At 39.5% G+C, this 24,865-nt stretch overlaps 1 protein-coding gene and 2 long non-coding RNA genes across 3 annotated transcripts in view; all 3 read right to left on the bottom strand.

Annotated features, from left to right (window-relative positions):
* LOC140340523 (uncharacterized) overlaps positions 1-24,865 on the bottom strand; it is a 43,994-nt gene that overhangs the window by 15,687 nt on the left and 3,442 nt on the right. The window lies entirely within an intron of this gene.
* Positions 6,483-12,680, bottom strand: LOC140340929 (cysteine-rich motor neuron 1 protein-like). Its single transcript, XM_072426393.1, has 4 exons — positions 12,354-12,680; positions 11,678-11,857; positions 9,905-10,042; positions 6,483-6,923 (listed from the first exon to the last, which is right to left on the bottom strand). The coding sequence occupies exons 1-4, from the start codon at positions 12,640-12,642 to the stop codon at positions 6,682-6,684; spliced, it is 849 nt and encodes a 282-aa protein (XP_072282494.1). The 5' UTR covers positions 12,643-12,680; the 3' UTR covers positions 6,483-6,681.
* On the bottom strand, positions 18,993-22,914 carry LOC140341125 (uncharacterized). The gene is made up of 3 exons (XR_011922816.1): positions 22,764-22,914; positions 22,278-22,415; positions 18,993-20,257 (listed from the first exon to the last, which is right to left on the bottom strand). It is a non-coding gene; the product is annotated as an uncharacterized lncRNA (long non-coding RNA).

Below are 24,865 nucleotides of genomic sequence, written 5' to 3' on the forward strand. Positions count from 1 at the left end.
GGATAATTTTGGTAGGTCCTTATATTATAAAGGTTTGTAAAATATAAAGCTGACTCTACACTATATAATTTGGTTGGTCCTTTACAACTACAGATACATCTAATAAAATACCCAAAACAGACTTTACATCTGTTCATCAATGTGTAAATCTTAACCTAATTTATCATAAATATTGGCTTTTAATTGGAGTAATTAAAGAGACACATTGTGTTTACAAAAGCATCATCTCAGTTTGTTGAAAAGTTGCTATCTTGAATTGATAATAATGTTATCTCGTACACAGGAATCGTTATAATTTCCTATTCTGAATTTAATTACAGCTCTTCCGATGTCCTTCAATTACCATTATAAATCACAACAACAAAGAATACAAATGTTATAGCAAGGGCAAATTTAAAGTACAAAAGAATAAACAAAAGAACACTAAAAACCCAAAAAAGAAAGGTGCAGGTCAATAGATCTCCCAAAGCTTTAGGTGTTTAAACCCACTCTTATGTATTATTGCTTAAGTACGAGTAGTACCTTGTACTTAACCCTGAGTTAGGACATGCGACATACAGACGACTCCTGGATATGAACAGGGCTTCCCTGCTCGCTTGTGTGCAGGACGGAGGCTTGATGGGGGAGGGGGCAGTTTGCATGACTTGCAGAAGAAACATTTTGCTGTTCTGCAAGTTCTTGTAACTCTTTAATGATCAAGACAAACTCTGCAGCTGTTTCTTTTTGAATATCAAAGAACAGCTTGCTCCAGAAGTTTATAAATGTCTAGGCTCCATAAGGTTTTTTTTTTTTTTTTTGCTTTATTTGTGATTACCTCACAGTGAGGATTTTATACAGTAATTGACACCACGCTGCCTAATAATATGTTGAGACAAACATCTCTCCTAATTGCATTTATTAAAATAATGTACTTGTTCGAACTTACATACAAATTCAACTTAAGAACAAACCTACAGTCCCTATCGGGTATGTAACCCAGGGACTATCTGTATCTGTGTATGACCTCCTCTGGCTCTGTATTCAGGACTTGCTTTTGCTGGAATCTTTTTGTACTACATTACCGGTGGGCTCCCGCTCCCTCGCCTGATGCCATCCCTTACACACAAAAGTCCTGGGGACAACTGTGCACTGGGAGCCTGGTATGGGTGAAGAGTGCGGCGTTAGATTGGAGGACTAGCTTCTGCCAAACATTGGTGTTGAACCAAGGCCTTACATTACAGCAGACCAAACTACCAACAACCATGGATGATCCCAATGAACAGGACCAGCTCCTGATTGGAGCAGTAAAGTGACTGGCACAGTGCATGATTATTCAGGAGATTCAAAGACAGGATCCTGCTCATGTTGTGGTGGTCCTTTCTGTGGAACCCATGATTCCTTTACCAAAAAGTTTTCAGGTGAGAAACACAAGTTTGGGAACTTTATGAGTACTTGTAACTCTCATCTTATACTCTCATCTGGCAGAGAATTTCAGAGAGCTGGCATAGTATTCTTCTTACTCCAGGGGGTTCCCAGACATGGGCTTTCAACCTGCTTCAGTGGAAGCCCTCTCTTCAGTGGACACATTTTTCAAGGCCATGGGGATTCTGCTAAACCTGACCCGGCTTTAACTGCAGAGCAAAACTTCATTGTCTTCAGCAGAGTCACAGGCAAGCGGAGGAGTTTGCTGTCAAGTTTCGCTGCTGGGAAGTCAGTTCACAGTGGAATGAGCCAGCCTGGGCCTCTCCAATGCTATTAGAGACATTCTTGTTATTTTTCCTTTGTCAGTTTCCTTGGACGAGACTGTTTAATTTGCCATCAGGATTGATTGCAGACTTCATGAATGTCAAATCAAAAAACTTTCTACACCCATGGCATCCTCCAAAGTCCAGTCCACCTCCTACTCCGTCTATATTGTGAAGAATACGTTCACCTAATGCAATCCTGTCCATGGAAGAAATCTGGTCTTCATCTGCTTGTCTAGGTAAATATCCATTGAACCAAGCAGGTATTTTCCTAGAAATCTGATCGCATTCTGTTAGCTGTGGAGATTTCCTTGGAATCTTCAGTAAACTATTTCCTGGCATTTATAGATAGTGGGGCAGATTGCAATTTTATGGATAAAACTCTGGCACGTTCTTTGAGAACTCCTGTTGTTAAATGACCTAAACCATTATGTTTTTCAGCTACTGATGATTCTCCCTTGCAGCAGGGAAACCAATACTCTTTACTCTAGAAATTTTGGTGAAAGTTGATGCCACAGAAATTATTAATTAAACGTCAGTGCACTCGCTGGGGGACAGATTTTACGAGGAGGACGTGGCCAGAGGATGGCAGGACACTGGAGGATGCCAATGGGCAATTTTTTTAGCTATCCCGAGTGTGGCTCGGGGTTGCTGCTTTAAGCAGTTTTTTTTACCCTGAGCCAACAGGTTAAACACTGTTAGGAGCAGGTGTTCCTTTCCACATACTGATGACCTATTTGGCCAAGTTGTAAGTGCCAAAATTTTCACCTAATTGGACCTGAGAGGAGCCTACAACCTGATCAGAATTCAGCAGGAAGATGTATAGAAAACTGCATTTCATACCAGGGATGGGCATTATGGGTATTTGGCTATGCAATTCAGTCTTGTCAATGATCCATTGATGACATTCTTGTATTTTCTTCTTCTTTGGTTTTGCTTTGAGTTGTGCTTGTAGTAAAATCCCTTGCATAGCTCCTGCTGGAACTCTATAGTCATTGCCTGTTCAAGGCAGCCCTTGACCATATCATCAGGGATTTCATGCGTCGATATGCCACATTCCAGAGAATGCACAGTGATTTGGATGCTCATATGCCGGTTTAGTAAAACAGTGAATTTCGCACCCCTTCCGAAATAACCTTCTGCTAAAGAATTCACAGTTGTTCAGTGAGAATGTATTCCAATTACAACGTATCCCTGACAATGTGGTCTCTGATAGGGGAGTTCAGTTTGTCTCTCAGTTCACACATTCATTCTGTGCATGCCTGAGTGTTTCTGTGTCCTTTTCCTCAGGTTTCCATCAAAACATTCATCTAAAACAAATGGTCAGAGAACGAGGCAATCCCACAAGCAGTACATCCGCTGGTTGCCAGGAGGAATGGGCAGATTATTTTAGTAAATTAGATAAATTTTTTTTTGCTTTTAATAACTCAGTAAACTCCTCCACTAGAATCTCTCCAAAATCTGGTCTCAAGTCCAACAAAATTTGAAGAAGGTTTCAGGGGAACAGACAAGCTTTGCTGATCATCATCCAGAAAACCAGAATTCTCTTCTGGAGATTGTTTGGGTTTCTACCCAAATTATTACCCTTTGCCTGCCCTTGGCTTACCTTGGGCCTAAATACGTGGGTCCATACTGTATTGCTAAAAAAATATACAGGGTCATGTACAGGATAACCAGAGTATGAAGTAGAGAAGATGTATGATTTTCGCTGGGTACAAAACTCCCTCCAATATTTGATGGATTGGAAAGGTTATGGACAAGAGGAGAGAAGTTGGGTTCCAGCTCACCAAGTTCGTGTGGAAGAACTAGTCAGAAATTTTCAAAGTGAGAATCCTGAGAAACCACGAATAGAGGGTCTGGAAACTGTTCCTCGGAGAAGGGGTGGTGTTACAAGACAATTATCTGACTGGTGATCCTGTGTAGTAAGCCACTGCAGTCCAGCGCGCCTTCCTATTCCCTCCAATGGCACAACAAGCCTTCCTAGAGCAGGGGCTTGCTAAAGGCAAAGAGTGCGGTATTCGACTGGCATCTAGCAAGCACTGGTGCTGTACGAGGGCATTGTATGCAGATTTTAGCTTTAGTGAATTAATATGGCATCCACATTTTTACAAAATTACTTCTTCTTATTGTACTTAATTTAAAGATTGTAGATTAGCCACTGGAATGAGCACTTTGTGGCACAGGGCAATACCTATGTATTTCTCTTAATGTGAACCTAAAATGAGATATATTTTCTCATATCAAGTGTATGCATACTAAGAAATGTGCAAATGTAGCACTTACTACCTCTCACAGAAATAAAGGTGCTCTCATACAATTAGCTCTTCTTTTTCCAAAACTTAGATGGTGGCTCAAAAATGGAACAGTCGTGTAAATCTCACTGTGCAGTTCTTGGGTGTATTCACAGATGTCTGAGACAGATCACCCACCTGCTCTCACCTTGTTGTGATATCCAACAAAGGTACAATGTTGTAGTCTGAAAAAAAAATTGAGAACTGAGTTTCATTGTCATTTTTTTAAGCAGGCATGAGGTTTATGGGTTCATGGTGGGACACTGGGGTTGCAGATGGGTTTAAACCCATAGTGCAATTTGTTTGAATTATTTATTTATATACACTACCTATCTTTTGGTCTGCCATACCTGCAACTACAGTACAAATCCTATTTTTAATTTCATCCAACACCTTAAAGATCATGTAAAAATAAATGTAAGTTTTTAAATGAACTCTGGACTTAATTTGTCAGTAACACTGTTAACCCCAATCTGAAATCAAAAAATGGGTAACCAAAATCATCAACTTCCCGGTGAATAAAGTTTGTTAGTTTTGCAATGCATAATGCATAGTGACGTCATGATGCAAGACCAGCCATGGGAGAGTGGGCGGGTTGTGTCCAGAGAGACAACCTGCCTACCACCCCGAGCTTGCAATTCCATACGGGAGACGTGGTCCTCAGCTCTGGCTGGTGTGCCCCCCCCCCCCCAGCGTGGTCCTTCCCTTGACCCCGCCAGACCCGCAGACCACCAAAATTTTCTCGTGGACCACTGGTTGGCAACCACTGCTCTGTAATTCTTCTTTTTTGCCACAATCTTTTCCTCAACACCCATATACTCAGTAGACTATGGACAAAAACTAGCAGCCTACGATGGTTCCATCCCAAAGGGGTCAACAGCATAGATCCTGCATTTCATTTTTTAAAACTAGGTACACAGGTTCATGGTGGGAGGCCTTAGGCACATGGAGTAATGTTTGAAACCATTGTTTGTATACACACCTTATCTTTTAGCCTATTGTACCTGCAGCTATGCTGAGTATACTCTATAAAACCTAATTTGATCCAGCATTTTAAAGATCATGTTAAAATGTGAGTTTTTAATTAAAAAGTAGATTAGTTGTCAGTAACATTACAGTTAAGCTCATTCAGAAATATCAAAATGGGTAATAAAAATATCACCAGAGTCCCAGGTAATATAGTTCTATTTATATAATGCAGGCTGACAGATACAGAGAAAGGAAACCTGTGTTTTCTGCAGCAACACTGCTTCAGGAATAAAGTCTTTCTGCAAATGTCCTGCATGTTCGTGCTCCTCTGTGTCTTGACATCTTAATGATAATGAAAATCAGCATTACAGGCCACAGCAAACAGCAAGACAGAGTTCTAAGATCTTAGGCTGAAATGACCAAAATAATATACCGGTATATTTTAACCCATATTGGTATTTCAAGGTTGGCACTGTCATACTATCTAAAGTTTTGAGTACATAGGAGCAATTACATCAGTCCATTTCTAAAAGGAAGAAGCTGCCACCGACTCTCATACAAGTTACGGACACCATTTAACCTTCCAAAATGTTTTTGCATTGCTGGAAGAAACAAGAGCATCTTGAACAGACCCACTACACACATAGAGAACATAGTGACTTTGCCCTTTGGTAAACTTTACCAAGTGTAGTGCAAGTTGCAAAAACATAGAAATTAGGCTTTTATATCATGCATTGCGTTACTTCTGTTGATCGATCAGTGGAGGAAAATAAACTGTGATGGTGCCATATATTTGAATATATGTAATAGTGTAGAAGAGAGCAGCAAATATATCTCTTTTTGCAGATATCTACTCTACAATAGTGAGCAAACCACATATGCAGATCACAGGAGCTCCCACAGCAACTCAGTGTTCCCATCATCCTACATAAGTCCAAAGCTTTCAACAGAATCTTACAGCAACTCATAGTAGCTCCCGACAATTCACAAGAGCTTACAGTAACCCCCAGGAGCAATCCACAGAAGCTTACACCAATCCACAGGAGCTCATAATATCCCACAGCAATAGACAGGGGCTTACAATATTCCATAAATTACCTGATACCGGTCCCCCTGTCCAATGCAGGCAAATAGAATAGACTTTAATGGATCTTTGACTTGATATGTAATTCACTTATCACTGCCTATATGTAGCAGCACTCTGGCCCAGTAATTATCAGCTCAGGCCACAATTGCTGCATTAGAATAAAGAAAGAAATATCTGTATTTCCTTTGATGGGCTGCTGGTAGATTGCAGAGAGTAAAAAGTAAAGCATAACCCGCCTGTGCTCCAAAAAGTCCAATGAATCTGTTATTTAGCTAACTGGGCATTTTATTAAAAGCAGAATTATGTAGCAGAGATGTAAATAAAATAACACCAAAGGTCTTACCCTCACCAGGATCACGGAGTAGCTCACACTGTATCCATTTTTTACTTAGTATATTATATTTATATAACATTACATCAAGACAGTTCGAATATAAGGTATCTGAAAGCGAGCATGCTTTGCAAAAATTGTACTTTATTATATTAAATATGTCCTTGCGGATTGTATTGGATTGGATTCATAGCACATAGGCAATGTTTTGTAAATCAAAACAAATCTGAGATAACAACACTAATAAAATGAATATACCCATGTCCAGTTCCTTTTTATTTAAAGCACACACAGATGTAGGTCACAGCATGATCCAGGTTTCCCATCAGCCTTTTGAACAATGACTACTCTTTTGCCATTTGGACATTTATTATCACATTGCTGGAAGTTACATGTGCAGAAGCTGGGCACGGTTGGGCAACAGCTTCCATAGGGGGTATACGGTCTGGTGGGCACTGAGTCTTTGGGACACACAGGGGTTTTTTCTTCTGGGCAAGTCACATTGGCACACCGACGCTTCACTATCAGAAAAGAATAGGCATGGTTACCATTCTGCAATTATTCTAAATACATTTTCAAAATGTAACATGATGTAATACATTTTCTATAGCTCACCAGACCTGGTGCTTGATCAGCCACAAACTGATTGGATTGCTTTGGAAGGTCCACATATGACATACCGTCATGACCAAAAATATTGGCACCCTTGTATTTTTGTCAGAAAATTCACTAGAAAATAGTTCCAATTATAAATGCTTTCATATTGTCATGTTTATTTCTTTTGTTGGCAAAAAATCAGAGAAAAACAAAAAAAAATCCCACACAAAATTGGGGCGCAATGTAGGGCCCAGTGTCCAAAAGCTGGGTGTCAGTCGGAGGTCACGGGTCTTACAGCAGGCCAATGACCGAAAGCATTCTTCAAATAGCACCCAGAAATGGTTTAAGACAAAGCACTGGATAGTTCTGAAGTGGCCAGCAATGAGTCCAGATCCATAGAGTCCAGTCCCACAGAGCGCAGCACCAGTTGGAGAAGGAACCCTACAAATCTGAGAGACCTGGAGCAGCCGGCAAAGGAAGAGTGGTTCAAAATTCCAGTAAAGGAATGTAGAAGACTCATTGATTGTTTTAGAAAATGATTACTATCAGTTATTTCTTCCAAAGGGTATGCTAAGTATTAACTTGAGAGTGCCAATAATGTTGTCCAGGCTATTTTTGACATTTTGTGTGGAATGTCTCAGATTAGTTTTTTTCTCTGCATTTTGTGTTCTTCCAGTGCCAACAAAAGAAATAAACATGACAATGCCAAAGATTTTTGATTGCAACAATTTTCAAAGAGAAGTGGTGCATTTTATGATATAAATGCGAGGGTGCCAAAATTTTTGTCTATGACTGTAGGTTTAGTAATTTTAAAGCTGACGCTACATTATATAATTTGATTGCACACTGTCCTTTAAATCTACAGACGGATCTTCTGAAAGACCATGGACAGACTTTACATCTCTTACATCTCAATTTTTAAAATTTAACGTAACTTATGTCACAAATATTGGCCTATAATAAGAGTAATAAAAAGACACACTGGGTTTATCAAATATAAAAGCAGCATACAGTTCAATTTGCTGAAAAGTTGCTATCTTTAACCTCCTGGGCGTTTCACTGATGTCTGGATTTCTGTACCAAAAGCGGTACACTGTTTTTCATGAATTTTTTTATTAAATTGTAGACCTGTAACTTACAGAAATATGTCTGAACCAGGGTCTAGTAGATATCCTGAATATAATAAAGTTTGAAACACACAATCATGTAAAAACAATAACTTTAATAATAAAATTAAATAAAAAACACAAAAATCAGCTTAAACAAAACAAGAATACATAAATAAATAAAAAATACTGAAAATGCAATAATTCGGTATACTGTATAGTAATATATTTTTCTAAAACACCTCCCTAGTGTGGTAGGGTCCAACGTCACATACCTATAGACAAAACCACATAAATATATTTTGTATTATTTTGTATAGGATTGGATACAGGACTTTGTATTGAATCAAATACAAAATATTTGAATTTCCCGCTACGACCCCTGTCGACGGGCGTATGCACGGACATCATCAGGAATCGCCGAGGGACGCGTACACGAACGCCGGGTATTCTAATTCTTTCCGAACTTCCATGCAATAAGTGTTACATTTTTTCCATGGAAATTTATTTTAGATTGTAGGCTATAATTCTTAGGCATAACTCACTGAAATATGTCCAAAATTTAATAAATTTAATAATAAACTTTAAAAAAAACAAATTTATAAAACATATTAAAAAAAAATATTAAAAAAAATAGTGTATAATGTAATGTACCTGTACAGTAGCTTATATAATATATATATAATACAATTATATATATAATATATAAAGATTTCTTTGTATTGGACTCAAAACAGCTTTTTTGTATTGAATTCAATACAAAGTGATTTGAATTTCCCGCCCCACCTCCCGCCCGCACCGACGCATGCAGCGACGTCACCGGGAAACCCCGGAGATTGTCACTGCACACGCCGGATGAAGACAGAAGACGTCTCCAGAGGAGCTGCAGGGACAAGGTGTTTTCTTTCAGTTGTAATCCGATTGTCATACAATGTTGTATGACAATCAGATTGCACTGTAAGGCGTGTTTTTATTTTTAACTACCCCGAACCTGGTTCAGGGTAAACGATTGTACAAGTTTTCTAACCGCCCAGGTGGTTAACTGATAATAATGTTATCTCACACACTTTATAATTTCCTCTTCTGAATTTAATACAGCTCTTCTGACATCACCATTATAAATATACATCCAATATACACCAATATAAATCACCAGTAAATATCACAACAGAAAAGAATACAAACATTTTCAAAGACTTTAAAGTTGGGTAAAAGAATAGAAAACTGTGTGAAGTGTAAGAATAAACAAAAGAACTCCTAAAGCCCAACATGAGCTTTAATCAGAACTAAAGGTCCATTTCAACATTTGTGATCAGGCCACACTTTATGGCTGAAGGCTACAGAAAATGGCCCTGATTTATTAAAGTTTTCCAAGGCTGGAGAGGATAGACTTTCATCAGTGAAGCCGGGTAATCCAGGAAACATGGAATGGATTTGTTACTAAATGTCTTGAATCCTGGACCCAATCCATTCCAAGTTTGCTGGATCATGCAGCTTCACTGATAAAAGTGTATCCTCTCCAGCTTTGGAGAGCTTTAATAAATATACTAAATATGTTCTCTTCTAAGGCTCTACTCTGCTATTACAATAATAACAACAAGAGAACACCCCCATGTATATCCATGGAGTATTTCACTTTAAAGTTGAAGACATAAAGAAAGAACAAAAATAGATGACTTTCCATGGCTAGATATTTAGTGATGATATCACAAGAGCAAGTAAAACTTTTTCTCCAACCTTATGATCTATCCTTACATCTACATGTATAGATCCCTAATGAAATATATAAATGTACTTACTTAGAGTGTTATAACACGCCCTTCGATTTGGAAACTGATAGGTACGATCGCATCCACTGGAGGTGCAGACACATTCGTCATCCACCAAGTCACAGCCGCTACGAGTGCACTTATATACAAACGAGTGATCATATGCAGCTTCATGAATAACAAAAAAAAAACAGTTACAATTGTTAATTCCCTTGAGTAAAAAAAAAATGTTTAAAAGTCCAATCCCTCGATCCAAATCCAGTACAGGCAGGGTTAGCACTAAATGCCAAGGTGTCCGTGGGGGCATAACAGTAAAAAAGTAAACTTTTTATTGAGCTGCTTTATAAATGTAGGAGCACAAAGTAGAATCAGAGGTATAAGTAAATTAACCAGAAAAATTAATCAGTAAATCCACCATGAAAAATATAGTAAATAAGGTAAAATATAAGTTATTTTTTTTACTGCCACTTTTGTCATAGATGTTTTGTCAAAACATCTTATAATAACCAAATAAAAAATATACAAAATAAATTAAAAACAGCATAAAAATACCTTGGGAAGGAGATAGGCTCTAAATATTATGTACATTTTTTTCTGACTATTTCATGCGTTCTGCATTTAATAAACAAAAAATGTAAACTCTTTTTTTTTTTTTTGGGGGGGGGTATTTTATTATTATTATTATTATTAATAAACAGGATTTCTATAGCGCCAACAAACAACGTACATTAAATAGGGATTGCAAATGACAGACTAATACAGACAGTGATATAGGAGGAGAGGACCCTGCCCCGAAGAGCTTACAATCTAGTAGGTGGTGGAATTTCACACACAATAGGATGGGAGATATGTAGTGATGGGAAGTAGTGGTGGTTTCAAAAGACAGAAGAAGATGGGTAGGCAAGTTTGAAAAAATGGGCTTTGAGTGCTCTTTTAAATGAGCAGAAGGAGCAAGCTGAATAGGACGAGGAAGACCATTCCAGAGAGTCGGGGCAGCTCTAGAGGAGTCTTGTATCCGTGCGTGTAATAAGGTTATGAGTGAGGAAGTTATTAGTAGGTCATTGGAGGAGCAGAGAGAATAGCTAGGGGAGTTTTTTTTTTTTACCAGGTCAGAAAGGTAAGTGGGACAAGAACTGTGGAGGGATTTGAAGGCATAGCACAGGAGCTTGAATTTGATTCTAAGGTGAAATGGAAGCCAACTGAGAGAACTACAAAGAGATGCAGCGGAAGAGGAGCGGAGGGAAGGATGGATGAGTCTGGCTGCAACAAGGAGTTTGGTGGTGTTAGGGGACAGGTAGGGGCAGATTTTGGAGATGTTGCGTAGGTGAAAGTGACAGGACCTGGAAATGTTCTGAAAATGGGGGGTAAATGAGAGGACAGAATCAAAGGTGACACCAAGACAATGTGCCTGAGGGTGAGGAGGAGTTACCATTGAAAGAAACTTGAAAGGAGCGGTCAGACATATAGGAAGCAAACCAAGAGAGAGCAGTGTCACAGATACCAATGGAGCGTTAGCTCTGATGAAGTTATTGGCCACTTTAGTAAGGGCTGTTTCATTTCATTTATTTTGTCATTATCCAGGTTTTTTAGAAGAAAAATAACAAAAAAGAAACTTACAGAGGAAAATAGATTTTGTTTTAGAACTTGAATTAGTTATATGTAGGAGCCTAAAATAAATACTAAAATGCTGTCTGAGGTTTGTTTTGTAGACAGAAAGAACAATAAAAAAATTAGTAAAATAGCAACTATGAAGCTTAATGGAAGAACAACGTTGTAGAGGTAATAAAATGCATCTTAACTTACGGTCATCATATTGGGGTATACAGTAACTAGGATCGTAAGACGAGAGAGTGAAGTCATAAAAACAGGTGCGCTTAGTGACACAGTCACACATTCCCATTACTTTATAACAGCCACTTTGTTCAGGGCAATTTTCGTCATCATCTTGAGCGTAATGATCTGGATCGGGGTAATCTGGAAGTTCTGTTTTCGGAAATAGAATAATAGAATTTATTTATGCGCAATAAGGTTACATAGTAACAAAGGTTAGAATTTGATGAGAGCACAACCTGGAGAATGATCGATATCTCCTTGATATCAAATGTGTAGCTAAAATAACAGCCATGGACCAGCCTGATTGACCCTCCACCCAGGGGTGTAGCCGTAAAAAAGAAGAGGGGGCATGGTAATAGTGAAGGCTGGCGAGAGCCTACACGGGGGTTCCAATAAAAGTGAGGGCATGGCGTGCCCACATGTGCCCGCCCCACTACACCCCTCCCTCCACCCAGTCCGACAAGCTAATATGAATTGGGTTCATTAGAAGCTAATGGATGCATGTGAAGAATAGGCCATCTATTGTACTTATGAATTGAGAATTCAGTCTAAATAACTATCACCAAGTATCATGCTTAGTTTACTGTAACACTTTCTTCATGTGCCTCAAGGTAATATATAGCAATATAAGTGCAGAAGGACTTACCTTTGCATACCCCAATATCTGGGATTTCCGCTAGATGTAGCCCTGTGAGGTTCGCACATCTTGTTCCTCTGTCACAGTAGCCGTATTCCCAATCTGGCCCTCCACAGAGTTCCCACTCCCCCTTAGCACAATGATGACAACCGCATCCACATGGATCTGTAGCTGTGCGTCTGGGACAAGGAGAAAGGTGCGGCCTGCATTTTCTTTTGTCACAAGCAGTGCAATTATACTGTGCAGTTGCTTGCTTCCAGCAAAAACACACAATTAGCAGAAGTAACACAGACCTCATTTTTCACCCTCTTCACATATACATTACCTGAAATTGCCTTTGTTTCTTATATAGCCAATGCCATGAACACAACTCCTATTTGCAATGGGTATTGTGAAATATAAAATAAACAGCAAAGTGTAATGAACTCAGATGAGCAAACAAAGAAGTCCTGAGTGCACAGATATCTGATACATCACATGCAAAGTAATATTGTTGTTTAGGGATTTTTTACTGCTCTGCAAAATTTCATATTTTTCATTGTTCATACATATTTGTTGGAGACTCCTGTAGCGTATATGTAACATTAAGGTGTGCATTTATCTCCCCTGAAAATATAATTTATCAAAAAAATCTGAAACACTGTTGCAGCGCTGTACTATGTGTTCTTGGAAAGAGAAACTCTATCCAAGAACACATACAACCAGTAAAGGGCTGCAAGAGCAATCTGATTGCTAATGCAGCCCTTAAAAGACCCTAAAAAATCCCTGAATTCTCGCACCGTTGACTTCGATTTTGGCATTCGATCACCCGGACAATTTTTCACTATTCGATCGATAGCTATCGAATCAAATAGTGAGATATTCGACCAACACTATACAGGAGTGAGTCCAGGAGTGACTGGCAGGTGATTGTTTGCACCAAGGAGGCTTTGCAGTCCCAATTTATCTCTATAAGCTTGTACTGGATTCAATTGTCTTTGCTTTTGCAAGTGTTTTTAAGTCTTTACAAATGTTCTTTTTTTATATAAATGCTTGAAACCACTTAAAAATTGTTGCAAAGCTTGTAAAAAAAGGTTTAATTTCAAGTTTATGTGAAACAAAAACTGGCCACTTTGCTAGGCATTTGGAACGGCTTGCTTTTATTGCCCTCAGGCCCCCAATATTTGCCAGCAGACTTCTGGGAGTTGTAATTGCTGCATTTTTTTACTGCTTGTCTGACTGACTAAGCCAGACTGATGTCTTAACTTGCAATTAGTTTAATTGACCTTAAGGACAGGGTCTCTTCACTCTTATCTTTGCTTTTGCGGAGGAATAGGATCAGTAAAGTTGCAGAGAAACTATCAAGGGCAACTTTTAGTCCATTGCATACCTAAAAAGCACTTCAAATTACCCCTTTTCCCTTCTCCATTGACTAAAACCTGCCAACTATCATTTCAGAAAACTATTTCGTTTTCATAAAATGTAAGCAAAACAGAAGCTGTCAGTTTCTACCATCTTGATTCCCCTTTATTGTCCCATATTTTCTGGATTGGTTTGGTTTATTGCACATTGAATGCTATTAAACAAGCACAACAAATCTAAAATACAACATTTCTGAATTTCTTGCCCTGTAAATGATACAGGAAGGGACAATCCTGCCTGTCAGATTACAGCCAGTAGGATAGTTTGATGAATCAGTAGACAATAAACCTTAAAAAGAACAAATCAAGAATAGTTATTTGTAGTTAATAAAATATAAGGTTTTAATTTGAAAAGTGTTGGCAACAAATGTCCACACTTTTGGGGGTGCTTGAAATAAATCGATGTACAACAGACATACCTGGTAAATATTGGCTATTATAAAACAAATACCAAAATAGAAATCTTAAAGGGAAGTACAATGTTTTTTCAGTAGGTCCATATTTTCAGTTACTACTGCATATTTTAAGTAATGGAGAGCATATATTTAATGTAATCGCAAATCGTAAGTAATCTAATATGGCGTTCACATTTCAAGGAGGCCATGATCAAAATGGACTATATTCACTGATCTTTGAGCCCCAGGAGCTCCAGTGGATAGGTCATGGGACATTGTTTGCAGGCAAATTGTGAAAGAAGTTCGAGACTCTGATGGAGTCACCTTCAACAGGTCAACTGTAATGCTGTTGCAAGTGTTCTCCAAACATACCATGGAATGCACCTTGAAACCATTACTGGAACTGCTCTAGAAACACATCAGATATTGCTGGGGTTTTCCTTCCAACTATTGGCCTCAAGTTGGCATCTCTGCAACTTTTAGTCACTTTACAGATCTGCCCTACTTTTGAGCTCCCCAACATGACTCTTCCTGATTGGCCATATCAGCTACTATTCTAGCTACAGCTATGGGTTCCTAGTGGCAACTACAATGGGAAAAACACACCCGGAAGTCTGTCTCACCACAAGCTCCCTGATGAACTTACCAAGAAGGACTGCACCCTCTCCATTTTAGATTTATCTCACTACTCTTCCGACTGGACCCAGGATCTTCTTCTCAAGTTCTCTTCCTTGTCTGTAAGGAACTTACCCGCCCTGCGAGCCTGCGGTGTCCCTGGGGTTCCCAGCCACAGAGGGAGACCCCTCAGTAGCAAGCAGCATAACCAAGGCTGCTCTTGACCTGCATTTGCCTTATCCTCCTGTACTTCGCTTTATTGGACTTAACCCTTGCTGTGCTGTATGATATTGAATAAAGCCTGATTTAAGGGTATCTGGAGTTGGTCGTGGTTTGTGTGCCCAGGCGCATTACATTGTCTTTGCATTTTGTTACTTGAACATGTTTTCCCAACTTAACGAGCTTACCAGCGCGATTAACTGATGGGGTGCGAATCTGTTACTGATTGACTAGCCTGCGTGGGGCACCACCATGACTTTCTACATCACCCCACTTAAAGACTTAAAGAGGAACTAAACCCAAAAGTGCCTAAAACAAAGAAAATCCACTTATCTTCAATCCCGCCGGGCAGTCCGATCCACCCGGAGATCTCTTCTATAGGGTCCCTCATATGCCCGGCATCTGTCCGCGAGCCGGCGCGCCACCATCCTAGTCTCTTCTGCTAGGTTATTCTTCCTACATCAACCGACCCAGGCGCAAGATCAGGTGATGTAGGTTGGGGAAAAAAAACTTGCTAATATCACTGCCAATATGTGCACGAAAAGGAATGCGCAGAAGGAGCACCCAAGAGCCTCCCAGGATACGTACGTCATGCATCCCAGGAGGCTCTTGGGTGCTCCTTCTGCGCATGCTTTGCGCTCCCATTCATTCTGAACCGTGTAGGCGATCGAGAGTTAGGGGGCAATGCTGCACTCTTTTTTTTTTTTTAAAAAAGAGTGTTGCACTTAAAAAAAAAACAGAAATTTTACTTAACATAAAAGGGTTGTCTACCCTTATGTAAAGTGAAAATTCTGAGTTTAGGTACGCTTTAAACACATTCAGTTGTGCTGGTTATTTTGTTAGAAGTGTTACCTCAAACTTTTGTCTGTTTTTGTCACCTTTCTGTATGTGTGTTCTTGATTCTCCCTTTTACACCTCCATCCCAGGTTTATTGATATAGTATGGCTCCCCTGGCTGTAATATCCTTGAATGTTAGAGAAGATAAATGTTAGTAGGAACTGAACATCGTACATCACTCACAGAAGACCTGCATCATAAAGGTACCCTGGTCACTTTCCAGCAGGAGACCCACTTCCAGACAACCAATGCCCCACCAGTCTGCAGCAAAAGGTCTCAGACTGTCTACCATAGCTACTCCAAGGATTTCAAGTTTGACCACTTCTGGATGCGCCAAGCGGACCATTGATATCCCACTGGTTATTGATCAGCCATCGGGAATCCTTATTGCACGATATTGTAGACAGGGTGGAAATAGAGTCGGAGCCAAGATCCTTTTTCCAGATCACTACTGAGTGCAACCTACTGATTGTCTGGAAAGCCCATAAGACAGTAATCCAGGGCATATTTATCAAACACGGCTATCATTAACAGGCAAGTCAAGAGGACGTTTAGAACCTTCTATCCCAAATCCAGAAGCTAGAACCACGATCATAAGGCAACCACAGACATAATATGGAAGGAACTGGAACTACTCCAGGCTCAGCTTTCTGCCCTTTATCTGATGAAAGTGAAAGCCAGATTAACAGATAGACCTTCAATTAGTTTGGGGAAAAAAAAGTAAGATGCTAGCTAATGTTTTGTGCATCCAACATGAACATACTTACGTCCCATTTGTACTAGATCACTTGGGCCAAAAATCCCTTAAAATTAAATTCTCTCAGATGCCCTTGTTGCCTTCTTTTGACAGCAAGCCCCTATTAAACTGGAGGGACTGTAATGTGTGCTCCACCCCCCATGGTAAGGCAGTGGGACCTAATGAATTTACAATACATTACTACAAAGCTTTTTTAGATGTGCTGGCTCCTCACTTTCTCACAGCATTTAATACATTTACCAAAGGCAAATTGCTCCCCACAGATGCGTTCAGAGCACATACCTCGGTTATCCCAAACTAGGGCAAGGTCCCAGCATCATGTGCCAGCTACCAAACAATCTCTTTACTCAATCAGGATATTAAATTGTTTATAAAGATCTCAGCACTCCAGGTACAACCCTCAATGCACACATTCAATTTTGGCCAAGCTGGTTTCATGACCTCACGCAAGGCAAGAGGCAAAAGCCAAAACAATCAGAGTGTTTAATTGAATTTGTGGGGACAATTTGGAGAAAAAAAATATTCTTTTACTTTCCACAGATGCCAAAAAGGCATTTGACTGGGTGGATTTGACTTTTATGGACCTCACCCTGCAACATATAGGGCTGGGCCAAGACATGTTATCCTGGATCCTGGGCTGGTATAACATCATCAAGCAACAAATGTTAGGGTAAATGGATATAGCTCAGACCCCTTTCCCATTCAGAATGGCACAAAACAGGGCTACCCAAATATTAAAGGCTTGCACCAGAAGGTAGCAGTATTTACAGATGACCTAATGTTTGTCATCCCTAATCTGATCACCTTCCTTCATAATTTACTAGTTGAAGGAATATGGGTTGTAATTCAATTTTAAGATAAACAATTTCATATCAGTAGCCATGACCTTTGCTTTCCCACCTCACCCCCTACATCACCTCTACGGCATACTCATTTATAAAGATAAACACTACACTTACGTACTTGGGTTCATATATATCGGAATACCTGTCTCAGGATTTTTGATTGAATTTTTCCCGACTTATCTTTCCTTTGAAGTCAGATCTACACAGATAAGCCAATGGAACATTCACTTGGTTTGGGTGAGTCCAGACCTTTAAAATGAATGGTTTGCTGAGACTGCTGTTTTTGTTCCAAACTCTACCTATAGAGATACCTAAATATTTCTTCAAAATAATTAACACTATATTGTTCGAGTTTATCTGGGAACATAGACGACCTTGCATATGGCGCAAATTGCTGTTTCTTCCCAAAGCCGCTGGTGGGACTGGGTATTCCAGATTTCTATATGTACTATACAGCAGACCTGTCCAAAGTGGTTGACTGCCAACGCAACACTACCTGCAAACAATTGATCCTGCTTGAACAAACCTTTACCAGGAACCTGCTCTCCATGTTGCCTAGGCTCTCCTCTCTTACCTCTTAGGTGATCAAATAAACCATACTTTGGGACCTACTTGGTGCATACTGTAGATGTCAGGCTTTTTTCCACTCCCTCTCTTTTTTATTGCTTGTCTCCTCTATTACCAGTAATTGGCCATCCTCTCTTCACACCAGATCTTAAGGACCCATGCCTTCCTACTTTATCAGTCTCTTGACCTGGGTAGAGCAAAAGACTGTATTCTCAATGGAAGGTGGCCTATGGTAAAAGAACTGACTTCTTACAGCCTCCCATTTCTATTGACATCCGGGAGGGCATTCCACTTGGTATATTTTCTTCAGATTCTACCCTCTCCTCGGTGTTGGTCCTAAGTGCTGACATCCTTTGAACAACTATGTGCTGGCTCTGGAGTAGCCTGACAAGTTCTTTTTGATGTGTACATTATTTTGAGTGCGCCATATTTGAATGCCACTTTTCATGCGAATGTGGGAACAGGAGTTTGGTGTAACCATTACTTCACATAATAAATCAAGACTTATATCCTTGACAAATCTCCCCTTTGTAGCAAATTCCAAGAGCTTGGGTACAAAATTTTTAAACTGAAATGGATGCTCATAGATGGAACAGTCATGTAAATCCTGATGTGCAGACTCTCACCTTGTTGGCTACAAAGTTACAATGCTGCAGTCTGAATGATAGACAAGAGAGTTAACTGGGATTAGGGTTTCATGGTAATTTTTTTAAACAGCTTTGAAGTTTAATGGTTCATGGTGGGAGGACTGGGGCATAGGGAGTTGTAGGCTGTAGAAGGATTTAAACCTGTAATGATATATGTTTGAATCCATTGCATACATCCACACACCTCGATCATTTTGGTCTGCCGTAGCTGGAGCTACAGTAACTTCCCTACTTCTTCATTTGATCCAACAATTTGTAAAGATAAATATGAGTTTGTAAATCAACTCCACATTTTATTTGTCAATAATAAAGCCAGAAATATAAAAAATAGGTAAAAAAAAATACCATCAGCGTCCTGGGTAATATAGTTTTTTATTTATGCCATGCAAACTGACAGATACGGGGAATGGAAGATTGTGTTTTCTGCAACTCTCAATACTCTCAACGCTCAATACTGAGCAAACCCCTTACACAGGAGCTCCCACAGCAGCCCACATAAGATCAAAACTTCCAACAACAACATAAAGAAGCTCAAGGCAATGCACAGCTACTCAAAGTGACCCCCAAGAGCTATCCACAGAAGCTCACACCAACTCACAGGAGCACACACATTTACACATGCCTGAATAAATAAAGCTTTCCAAGGCTGGAGAAGATACACAGCAATGAAGCTGGGTGATCCAGCAAACCTGGAATGGATCTATTCCAGGACTGAAAACATTTGCTAACAAATAGCAAATGACTTTTAAGAAATCCAATCCAGGTTTGCTGAACAACCCAGCTTCACTGATGAAAGTTTATCCTCTCCAGTCTTAGAGAGCTTTAATAAATCAGGTCCAATGTCTCATATCTTATCAGCAGCACTCTGGCCTAGTGATTATCTGCTCACTCCACAATTACTGTATAAGAACTATATTTCCTTTGAAGGCTGCTGGTAGATTGCAGGTGCAGGGGAAAGAGTAAAAAGTAAAGTACAACTTGCCTGTGCTCCATAATGTACAGTTAACCGGTTAATGAGCTAACTGGGCATTTATTATAAAGGAAAGGGAAATAATTATGTACCAGGCATGTAATTAAAAGGAGCACCAAAGGCCGGACCCTCACCCATAGGTTAGTCCAATTGGCTTTTTTACAAGGAGTAGCTCTGGCCGTCTATTTTACTTAGTATATTAGATTGTGGTATACCTTGCATCAAGACCGTTCATATATAAGATAACTGAAAACTAAAAGCTCTCCATGAGTATGTTTATCAACAGTTGTACCTGATTGTATTGGATACCTCTTATCAGTAATTTTTGTTTGATTTGGTGATAGGCAATATTTTGTAAATCAAAACAAATCTGTGATAACAACACTAATAAAACTATTATACCATATCCAGTTAATGTTTTAAAGTAGGCACAGATGTAGGTTGCAGCATGACCCAGGTTTCCCATCAGCCTTTTTAACTATGACTACTCTTTTCCCATTTGGACATTTATTAACGCATTCCTTGAAGTTACAAGTGCAGTAGCTTGGCAAGGTTGGGCAACAGCTTCCTTAGGGGGTAAATGGCCTGGTAAGTGCTGAGTCTTTGGGGCAGGTAGGTGTTTTTTGTTCCGGGCAAGTCACATTGGCACACTGGCGCTCCACTATAAAAAAAAAAAAGAATAGGCATGGTTACCAATCTGCAACTTTTTTAAATTCAGTTGTCAAAATCTAGCAAAATGTCAACAATTTCTCATTTTAGGATGATGGAAAGTGACAGTCTGTGTTCTAAAAAATGGGCTGAAACATTAGGATCTGTGGTTGCACTAAATATTTGGAAAACACATTATCAGGCAAAATAAGTCAAAATTTTCTCCGGAAGCTTATGTCTTCTACCTTACTTCCTTTCCAATTCTGCAAATTCCATAAGACTCTTTTAGATTTTTCACTTTTGGGTGTATTGGATACCCATGTTCCTAGTACACATTGTGGTGCCTTCCTTCTACTTCTAAGTCCATAGTATTATTGGGGTTGGGAAGTAGAACCACAATGCACAGCATTGTCTTAAGATACTTGGGGGCTTAGGGCAAAACTGCATTTGTTAGCCTCCCATATGCTTCTCCCCCATCACCACTATTCCCCTGTTCTGGCCACACACCTTCTCTCACCTTGATTGAACACAAACTAAGTGGATCCTACCATGCCCCAAGAGACCAAATGCCTTCCATAGGTATGTGTAATTAAAGCTTAGTTGCTGTTAACATAATTATAGTTTTTTCTTCCTAAAAACTAAGCAGCCAGCCAGGGTTGTAGTCGTAAAAAAATAGAGGGGGCATGGTACTATCCATGACGTGCCTGCCCCACTACACCCCTGCCTATGTGTCACTCAAAGGCGAAGAAACTTCTCCCAGAGTGATGTCATGATACCAGAACTGGCCCACTCTCCCATCGCAGGCTCAGACCTATGATGGGAGAGTTGGCAGGTTGTGTTCAGAGAGACCGCCCTTAGTCTGCAATTCCATACGGGAGACATGGGCCGGTGCACCCCCCACAGCAGGGCCCTTCTCGTGACCCCATGTGGGGGCGGACTGGCCGGAGCCACGAACCAACAAAGAATACTTTGCAAAATAGGAGTGGGAACGCATGCCTGCCCCACTACACCCCTGCAGCCAGTATTTTTAAAGAGAGAAATAGTAGCATAGAGAAGCAAAGAGAAGAGAGCAATGGTAGCATAATGGATTCTCTTTGTCAGCTTCCATGTAAGATGTCTGCACAGATATCTGCATTCAACAACCTAACCATACAATCCTCTTTTGTGCTAAGTGCCTGACTGGGTACAAATTGATTGAATAGTTTCGTAAAGGTCCACAAATGACATAGATTTGGTAAATATACTGACACTACATTATTGAAGTTGGTTGGACATTGTCATTTAGATCTACAGACAGATCTTCTGAAAGACCACGGAGGGACTGTACATCTCTTATATTTTACCATAACTTATGTCACAAATATTGGCCTATAATTGGAGTAATTAAAGAGATGCAATGTGATTATCAATTACAAAAGCAGAATACAACTCAATTTGCTGAAAAGTTGCTATCTTTAACTGATAATTATGTTACCTCCTACACAGGAATCTTTATAATTTCCTTTCCCGGATTTAATTACAGCTCTTCCAATGTCCTTAATTCACCATTATAAATCACAACAGAAAAGAATACAATAGGTTTTGTATTCTGAAGTCTTTAAAGGTGTTTATAAGATTAGAAGACAATGTAAAAAGAAACAGAAGAACACTTAAAGCTTAACTTGAGCCTAAAGCTACTAGGTTGTAATGTACAGTGGTGCGTAATATGTTGGCGCTATATAAATCCTGTTTAATAATAATAATAATTAAAATAATAATAAAGCAGAACTAAACTTCCACATTGCAAAAATGTGTGATCAGGTTGCGCATTATTACAGAAAAGGATAGGTGATGTTCCTTCTACATTAAACATATTTACCTACCCAATCGCTCGCTTCAGCTGTCAAAATTGGTGAGCTACACATCACAAAAGCAAGAAAAACTTTTTCTCCATCTGTTTTTCATCTATCATTCTCGATGTATCCTTACATTTGATGGGTTTAATGTAATATAATAGCATCACATATAATCATGAAGTATATAAATGAACTTACTTATATTATTATAACATGTCCTTAGATTTGGAAACTGATAGGTACGGTCGCATTCGCTTGTGCTGCAGACACATTCGTTATTCACCAAGTCACAACCGCTCCGGGTGCACTTATATGCAAACAAGTGATCAAATGAAGCTTCAAGAATAAGGACAACATAGTTACAATTATTGAGTTCTTTTAAATGTTTAATGGAATAAGATAATATATATTAATGCTGCTTGATATAAACAGGAAAAATATAAAAACGTTTTTGTTTTTTTACTTTTGTTGGTGTATTATGTAAAAAGTGTATTTAGTAAAAAGCTGAAAAACAAAAAGTAAAAAAGAGGAAATTACAGAAAATAGATTTTTTACCTTTAATTAGTTATGTGTATAAACCTACAATAAATGCTTTTACAATACAAAAAAAATTGGTAAAATAGCAACTGCAAAGTTTAATGGAAAAACAACGTTGTAGAAGTAATGAAGTACAACTATACCTACGGTCATCATATTGGGGATTACAGTGAAGAGGATTATAAACTGGGAAGGAGAAGTCATCTATACAGGAGTATTTGGTGGGACAGTCACACATTCCCATTCTTCGATAACAGCCGTTTCGTTCAAGGCAATTTTCATCATCATCTTGACCGTAAAAATCTGGATCAGGGTAATCTGGAAGCTCTGTTATTAGAAATAAAGTGATAGAATTTATTTATGCATACCAAATGAGGTTACATAGTAACACAGGTTAGGCCCACTTTCAGTAACTCCATACCCCCCATGTAAATAAATACACAACTCCATTGTATGGGATTACATTTCCAATAACCATCACAGTTTCAGGCTGCTGGTCCTCAGGGCTTTCCCCATCAACAACAAAATTACCATGGTGGTTGTTACGTCCTAAATTATTGTTTTTCGCAGCTGCCCCTACACTGCCTCAGGAATGATATTACTCAACAGCAGTCCCACACACCAGTCTTATTTCTGTTGCCTCATCTTCTCTCCAGCAGGATGCCATACCTATGGGTCTCCACATTCTATAACTACAAAGACCTGCCTGCCTTTTCCACAGTACCATCCCAATGGGGGGACCCTATACCTGTTAGGAGACCGTATGGTATCTCTGAACATATCTATCCTAAGTTGGTTTTAAGAAGGCTCATGTCTGTGGAAAATCTCTTCATCTACACTAGAAACTTATGGCATAAGGTCAATCTCTATTTGGTCCAAAAGTACTGAGGAAGCCTATATAGGGCGAAACGCGTCAGGAAAGGGGACATAACACTATATCATACAATTGTCACTTGGACCATTCTTTAGGATATACCTGTAAAGTATTTATATGTGTTTGTCTACAACTGAACTTTTTAAGATTTTGGTGTATAGTATTTTATGTTATCATTCAAATAAAGTTTTGTAGAATTTTAAAACATTTATATGATTGCCATTGTAAAGGCCTTCTGTTCTGTCCCCCTCTCCATACTCTACACTTAATCCAGTATATAATATAATTTGTATTATACTTGAGTTCCCTTACACCACTCCCCTTTCCCCGTTTATCCTTATATAACTACAAAGACCACCATTACTACCTCGAGGACCTTAAGTCACCACAGGACACAAACAGGAAACCATATGCTTGTACACCCCTCCACAACATCAAAGCTCACTGTAGGCCCTCTTGAATGCCCAGAGCTCAGTACCTAATCCATTCAAGTGCACTCGATCCTCCTTTAGGTAGTGCCATGGCTCGACCTCTAACTCTCTTTGCTGAACCACAACCCTACCTTTCCAAGCTGTTAAACGACCCCCCTCCACTTAAAGTTTAATCTTGATTTAATTCAAACAGTCAAGTGAACGAGCCCCGCTAGTACACAGAAGTAAAAAATACTATTTTACATCTCTATTCAAACTCCCCTGTGGGGCCAGACCCCAGATCATTCTCACTGACATGTAACACCAGAATCCATTTAGACCGCCAAATGTGGCCACACATACACTTTGTAACGGGCAGATTCCCAACAACCAATAGGCTTTATAGCCCTTTCCTAAACCCCACCTGGATACCCCCATGGCTGCCCCAGTCCTGAAGGTATGGGAAGAACACTCTCTTGGATCAACCCACACCCTTCCCAAGCACTTCCACAAAATCACCAGCTGAAATCGTGACAATTCTAACTCATCAGCCTGAAGTGAAAACGGGGCATCCAGCGAAGGATGAACTGAGCAAACAACCACCATCAGGCAGTTCAAAAAGCTCTGTACCCTAAACAAATTGATCTAAAAACTTCTACTGCACTAGTTCCTCTTGGACCTGGTGATCCTCAAACACCCCCCCCCCCCCCAAGTGTTAACCCTCTACCATCTCAAATGTCAATGGCCACCACCTATCCACACTCCTCTTCCCCTCAAAAAAAATCCTGCAGAAAAAAATCCAAATAAAAAGGCTAAATCTGCCAATTTACACCCCAGCACAGAGCCAAAACCCCATGCCTTGAAACACTGACACCACCACACCCCCACACATAATCCTCCTTCAACCATTTAACACCCCATTCCCCACACAAGGCCTCCCATACATGCCAAGTACTTGTTAATGC

Source organism: Pyxicephalus adspersus, chromosome 11 (genome assembly GCF_032062135.1).
Source record: "Pyxicephalus adspersus chromosome 11, UCB_Pads_2.0, whole genome shotgun sequence".
NCBI lineage: Eukaryota > Metazoa > Chordata > Amphibia > Anura > Pyxicephalidae > Pyxicephalus > Pyxicephalus adspersus.

What these genes read in the sequence shown, in the direction of transcription:
- LOC140340929 (XM_072426393.1), bottom strand. Translation starts at nt 12,642, where the DNA reads ATGAGGTCTGTGTTACTTCTGCTAATTGTGTGTTTTTGCTGGAAGCAA. An exon ending in TATACCCCAATATGATGACC is followed by an intron (nt 10,043 to 11,677) that starts GTAAGTTAAGAT and finishes TTATTCATGAAG; the next exon opens with CTGCATATGATCACTCGTTT. An exon ending in GGCGTGTTATAACACTCTAA is followed by an intron (nt 6,924 to 9,904) that starts GTAAGTACATTT and finishes CTTTTCTGATAG; the next exon opens with TGAAGCGTCGGTGTGCCAAT.